Here is a 7500-nt window from a genome sequence, read left to right as displayed (position 1 = left end):
GAGCGGAGAGGCTGAGAGCGGCGGCACGGCGAGCATCCTGGAGTTACCCAGCGACGACGACGACGACGAAGTCATCGGCGTCGTTGGCGTTGATGACGGAGCCACATGGCTCATACCTGCACCACGCACACGCGGGAGGGGCGGGGTTAGGGGGGAGGGGTTAGGGGGGAGGGGCGGGGCTGGTTCCAGCGCCGTTGGGAGCCGGGTTCCAGTCGGGGTGGCAGCTCCAGCCGCAGCGCTGTCGTCTACTCAACGAACAAACAAAGATCCCCCGTGTAGCCTTAACAGACTGTAGGGGCAAGTGCTGTTAGCGAGCAGCAGCAACCCACGAGGGGGTGGGTGGCCAGCACCACGCCCGGCCGCCTTTGTCTCCCCAGTGGCGATGTTTACAAACCTTGACAGGGAATTGGACTCGGTCCGCCGTGTTCGTAGCGCGGCGCGCTAACCACTACACTCACACAGAGACGCATGGAGGCACACAGAGACCCACAGACTCACACAGAGACCCACAGACTCACACAGAGACCCACAGACTCATAGAGACCCACAGACTCACACAGACACCCACAGACTCACACAGAGACCCACAGACTCACACAGAGACCCACAGACTCATAGAGACCCATAGACTCACACAGAGACCCATAGACTCACACAGAAACCCACAGACTCACACAGACACCCAGAGACCCATAGACTCGCACAGAGACCCACAGACTCACACAGACACCCAGAGACCCACAGACTCACACAGACACCCACAGACTCACACAGACACCCAGAGACCCATAGACTCACACAGAGACCCACAGACTCATAGAGACCCATAGACTCACACAGACACCCACAGACTCGCGTGGACTGAGCCGTTCACCGGCGACTATGATGGGAGAAGCAAAGGCGGGCTCGAGTGGGGGAGAGAGCAGAGCGAGAGATGGGAGACAGAGGGGAGAGGTGGGAGAGAGAGATTGGAGAGTAAGGGGAGGGAGAGATGGGAGAGAGAGGGGAGAGAAAGGGGAGTGATGGGAGAGAGATGGGAGAGGGGAGAGATGGGAGAGAGAGAGATGGGAGAGTAAGGGGAGAGATGGGAGAGAGAGGGGAGAGAGAGATGGGAGAGAGAGATGGGAGAGGGGGCTGCAGAGGGATGGGGTGACAAAGAGCGAGAAGGGGGGGGACGGTGAGCGGTGCATTAGAGGCATCAGCTGTTAAAATCATGTCCCCTGGATTGATGGGGGAGCTCGTTAGGGTAACGAGTGCGACGCACACACACACGGACACACGTGTCCCTGTGTGTGTGTGGTGCTGGCCACCCACCCCTTCGTGTGCCACGGTGCGGGCCTTCGTGTGTGTGTGCACATGCGTGTGTGTGTGCGTGTCTGCGTGTGTGTGTGTGCGTGTCTGCGTGTGTGTGTGCGTCTGTACGTGCGTGTGTGTACGTGCGTGTGTGTGTGCACGTGTGTGTGCGCGTGTGTGCGTGTGTGCGCGTGTGTGCGTATGTGTGCGTGTGTGCGCGTGTGTGTGTGCGCGTGTGTGTGCGCGTGTGTGTGTGCACGTGTGTGCGCACGTGTGCGTGTGTGTGCATGTGTGTGTGTGCACGTGTGTGTGTGCGTGTGTGCTACGGGACCATCCGTTGAGTGCGAACGCGAAAATCTGTCACGACTTGACCCCTGCGCCCCTCCCTGTAACGCACGCGGACTTCTTACACCACCACCCACCCCCCCCGAATCCTCTAGAAGGGCCGATATGTAATCCACGCAGAAACCATCAAGGATTCATAATATTCACGTGTTTCAGAGACAGAGAAGTCTAGAGCCAGGCTATCGAACTCATTTGAAGGCCAATGTAGACAAATTATGATCGAGGCTTCATCAGATCCCCCCTCCCCCCTCCATGCGTACGTAGTGGATGACCCCCTACTCGCTAACTGCACTTGCCCCCCGACGGGCTGTTGAGGTTACACGGGGGACCTTTGTCTTTGTGTTGTAGATGCGACGCAGCGCTACGAGCGCGGTAGAGGCCCGCCAGAAACCACGTGACGATTTTCTGCACCGGTCTTTGGCCGCCCCCTAGGTCGGCTCGGCCTCAAATGACTTGGGAGAGACAAAGGCGGCCGGGCGTGGTCCTGGCCACTCGTGTGCCACGGTGCCGGCCCGCTCGCAGCACTTGCCCCAACAGTCTGTCGAGGCTACACGGGGAGAGGGGGTTGGGGGAATCTTTGCCTTTTGTGTGCGACGACTTTCATCAGCGGCTACAGCAGCAGCAGCAGCTACAGCAGCAGCAGCAACAACAACAGCAGCAGCAACCACCGCCTGCTGCTGCTGTTGTTGTTGCTGTTGCTGCTGCTGTTGTTGTTACTGTTGTTGTTGCTGCTGCTGTTAATGTTTTTGTTGCTGCTGTTGCTGCTACTGCTGTTGTTGCTGCTGTTGTTGTTGGCTGCTGCTGTTGTTGCTATTGCTGCTGCTGTTGCTAATGTTGTTGCTGCTGTTGTTGCTGTTGCTGCTGCTGTTGCTAATGTTGCTGCTGCTTTTGCTAATGTTGTTGCTGCTGTTGTTGCTGTTGCTGCTGCTGTTGTTGCTATTGCTGCTGCTGTTGCTAATGGTGTTGCTGTTGCTAATGTTGTTGCTGCTGTTGTTGCTGTTGCTGGCTATGCATGGGTCTTTGTTGCGGGGGGGTGGGGGGCTTAATTGAGGCAGGAAGAGCGAGAGAGAGAGCGAGGACTCTCCCCCATCACTCCTCTCTCGCGAGAGTACGGGAGAGGAGGGGGGGAGAGTGGGGGGGGGGGAGAGTGGGGGGGGGGAGAGGTGGGGGGGGGGAGTGGGGGAGGGGGGAGTGGGGGGGGAAGAGTGGGGGGGGGGGGAGAGTGGGGGGAGAGATGGGGGGGTATGGAGATGGGGGAGAGTGGGGGGGGGGAGAGTGGGGGGGAGATGGGGGAGAGTGGGGGGAGAGTGGGGGGGGAGAGTGGGGGGGGAGATGGGGGGGGTATGGGAAGAGAGGGGGAGGGGGAGTAGGGGGGTGGGGATAGAGCGAAGGAGAGAGAGGCGAGGGGTATGGGAGAGAGATGGAGAGTCGGGAGAGAGTGCGGGGAGAGAGACACAGTAGGGGAGAGGGAGACGGGAGAGAGAGAGACACGGGCGGTCTGGAGATCTGTAGATAACGCCCTCACAGAGATCATGACCATCACTGAGAAAGAGAGGGGGGGAAATAGTGGGACCGGGGGTTTCCCCGAGCCTATAGCACCTGGTACAGCCAGGGACTCTCACTGCCACACACAGAGCCTAGCGTCACTGCTCCTTGTGAATGCAAACACAAAGACAAAGATCCCCCGTGTAGCCTTAACATAACTGCAGGGGCAAGTGCTGTTAGCGAGCAGCACCTATGAAGGCCGGCACGGCACACGAGGGGGGTGGGTGGGCCAGCCCCACGCCCGGCCGCCTTTGTCTCCCCAGTGGCGATGTTTACTACACACCGCACCGGGTTCTTATTTTGAGGCTGAGTCGACCTAGGGAGGCCCAGGACCGGCTCAGATAATCGTCACTGGTGGTGTTGGTGGGCGTGAGCGGGAATCGAACTCGGTCGCCGGGTCGTACCGCGGCGTAGCGCTAACCGCTGCACCACCGCTCCCCATTAAGCCACACACACGTGTGCACACACACACGTGTACACACGCGTATACACGCACACACACCTGTACACACACGTGTACACCACCTGTACACACACGTGTACACACGCACACACACACGTGTACACACCCACACACACACGTGTACACACCCACACACACACGTGTACACACCCACACACACACACCCACACACACACACGTGTACACACCCACACGTGTACACACACCCACACACACCACACACGCACACACGTGTACACACACGTGTACACACACCCACACGCGCACACACACGTGTGTACGCGCACGCGCACACACACCGTGTGTACGCGCACGCGCACACACACTTGTGTACGCGCACGCGCACACACACGTGTGTACGCGCACGCGTACACACACGCACTTACATAATCGCGCGCGTCTCACCCGGCCACTGCCGAGTCACGTGGGCCGGTCCCCTTAATTAGCCGCGCTAATGAGTCCCAGCTAATTAGTCCGAGTTCCGCGCACGCGTGCGGGAGCATCCCTCGGGCTCGTTAGGTCGCAGCGGGGGGGTTCGGGGGGGGGGGGCAAGGCTAGAATAGTGACTGGCACACTCCACACACACCACACACACACCACACACACACACCACACCACACACACCACACACACACCACACACACACACCACACACACACACCACACACACACACCACACCACACACACACCACACCACACACACACACCACACACACACACCACACACACACACACCACACCACACACACACACCACACACACACACCACACACACACACACACACCACACACACACCACACACACAGACTCCACACACACCACACACACTCCACACACACACTCCACACATACCACACACACACCACACACACACACAGACTCCACACACACCACACACACACTCCACGCACATAGACCTCCACACACACACCCCACACACACACACCACACACACACATCACACACACACACCACACACACACTCCACACACACACACTACACACACACCCCACACACCACACACACACCACACACCACACACACACTCCAGACACACACCACACACACACACCACACACACACCACACACCACACACACACTCCAGACACACACACCACACACACACCACACACACACACCACACACACAGACTCCACACACAGACTCCAGACACACACACCAGACACACACACCAGACACACACAGACTCCACACACACACACACTACACACACACACACCACACACACACAACACACACACACACCACACACACACCACACACACACACCACACACACACTCCACACACACACAGACTCCACACACACACTCCACACACACACAGACTCCACACACACCACACACACACTCCACACACACCACACACACACTCCAGACACACACACCCACACACACACAGACTCACACACACTCCAGACACACTCCACACACCACCACACACCCCACACATACACCACACACACCCCACACATACACCACACACACTCCACACACACCCCACACATACACCACACACACACCACATACACCACACACAGACTCCACACACACACCACACACAGACTCCAGACACACATACCACACCACACCCCCACACACACACACACACCACAACCACCACACACACCTTCCACACACCACACACCCACCACACAAACCAACACACTCCGCTCCCCCACACCCCCCCCGTACAGAGTGGCAGTGGAGTTCGCCTTTCAACAGAAACACTCCTTGCCTCGCCAGAGACACCAGTGGGAGAGGGTCTGGGTGGGTGGGTGCGTGGGTGGGTGCGTTGGGTGGGTGGTGCGTGGGTGGGTGGGTGCGTGGGTGGTTGCGTGGGTGTGTGAGTAGGTGGATGGGTGAGTGCGTGGGTGGGGTGCGTGGGTGGGTGGGTGCGTGGGTGTGTGCGTGGGTGTGTGAGTAGTGGATGGGTGAGTGCGTGGGTGGGTGCGTGGGTGGGTGAGTGCGTGGGGTGCGTGCGTGCGCGTGGGTGCGTGCGTGGGTGGGTGGGTGCGTGAGTAGGTGGATGGGTGAGTGCGTGGGTGGGTGGGGTGTGTGAGTAGGTGGATGGGTGAGTGCGTGGGTGGGTGCGTGGGTGGGTGGGTGAGTAGGTGGGTGGGTGATTGGGTGACTGGAGACGTGGGAGGGTGGATGAGTGAGTGAACGAGTCAGTAGGTGGGCTTGTGAGTGGGTGGGTTAGTGAATGTGTGAGTGGGTGAGTGAGTGAGTGAATGGGGTGGATGGGGTGAGTGAGTGAATGGGTGGATGGGCGAGTGAGTGAATGGGTGGATGAGTGGATGGGTGAGTGAGTGAATGGGTGTGATGGGCGAGAGAGTGGATGGATGAGTGAGTGAATGGGTGGATGGGTGAATGGGTGGATGGGCGAGTGAGTGGATGGATGAGTGAGTGAATGGGTGGATGGGTGAATGGGTGGATGGGCGAGTGAGTAAATGGGTTAGTCGGTGGGTGAGTCGGTGGGTGGTGGTCTGAGTCGGTGGGTAGGGGATGCGTGGGTGGGTGAGCGGGTTGTATGGGTGAGTGAGCTGGAGTGCACGGCACACGAGGGGGTGGGTGCCCAGCACCACGCCCGCTCTCGTCTTTGTCTCCCCAGCGTTTACGTTTATACACCGCACCAGGTACTCATTTAAGGCCGAGTCTACCTAGGTGGCGCCCAGGACCGGTTCAAATATTCGTCAACGATGTTGGCCGTGAGCGGGAAATTGAACTCAGGTCGCCGGGGTCGTGGAACAGTGGCGCTAACCACTGCGCCACCGCTCCCCCCCCACACACATATACAAAGATCCCCCGTATAGCCTTAACAGACTGTAGGGGCAAGTGCTGTTAGCGAGCACCTACGAAGGCCAGAACGGCACACGAGGGGGTGGGTGGCCAGCACCACGCCCGACCGCCTTTGTCTCCCCAGTGGCGATGTTTACACACCGCACCGGGTACTCATTTGAGGCTGAGTCGACCTAGGGGAGGCCCACACACACACATACACACACATACACACATACACACGTACACACACATATACACACATACACACGTACACACACATACACACACATACTACCACACATACATACGCACACACACACATACACACACACACATACACACACATACACACACATACACACGTACACACACATATACACACATACACACGTACACACACATACACACACATACATACACACACATACATACGCACACACACACATACACACACACTATACACACACATACACACACATACACATGCACACACGTACACACACATACACACACATACACATGCACACACGTACACCCACATACACACACATACACACACATACACGTACACACACGTACACACACATACACATACACACACATACACACACAATACACGTACACACACATACACACACACACGTACACACACATCAACGCGCTGAAAAACACAGGCAGTGCATTGTTTAATGTGAGAGGGAGGGAGATGGGGGGAGAGTGTTGGGGGTGAGAGGGAGGGAGGTGGGGGTGAGAGGGAGGGGGGTGGGGAGAGGGAGGGGGGTGGGGGTGAGAGGGAGAGGGTGGGGAGAGGAGGGGGGGTGGGGAGAGGGAGGGGGGGTGGGGAGAGGGAGGGGGGTGGGGTGAGAGGGAGAGGGGGTGGGAGAGGGAGGGGGGTGGGGAGTGGAGGGGGGGGTGGGGAGAGGGAGGGGGTGGGGGGGAGAGAGGGAGGGTGGGGGGTGGGGTGAGATGGAGGGAGGGAGGGGGGAAGTTGGGGGTGAGAGAGGAGGGGGGGGTGAGAGGGAGATTGGGGTGGGGGGTGAGAGGGAG

The 7500-nt window shown here is 58.5% G+C and overlaps 1 protein-coding gene across 1 annotated transcript in view; it reads right to left on the bottom strand.

The window, feature by feature from the left end:
* LOC144741466 (uncharacterized) overlaps positions 1-116 on the bottom strand; it is a gene marked incomplete at its 5' end in the record, with an annotated part of 22193 nt that extends 22077 nt beyond the window's left edge. The window contains one exon of the mRNA XM_078623990.1: positions 48-116. Coding sequence (XP_078480116.1) covers positions 48-116 — 69 coding nt within the window. The remainder of the gene's footprint in view (positions 1-47) is intronic.
* Between the last annotated feature and the right edge of the window lie 7384 nt (positions 117-7500).

This window comes from Lampetra planeri, unplaced genomic scaffold (assembly GCF_965212315.1).
Source record: "Lampetra planeri unplaced genomic scaffold, kcLamPlan1.2.h2 scaffold_562, whole genome shotgun sequence".
Classification (NCBI taxonomy): domain Eukaryota; kingdom Metazoa; phylum Chordata; class Hyperoartia; order Petromyzontiformes; family Petromyzontidae; genus Lampetra; species Lampetra planeri.
The sequence above is the reverse complement of the archived record's forward strand: the minus strand, read 5'-3'. Positions and strand labels throughout refer to the sequence as shown.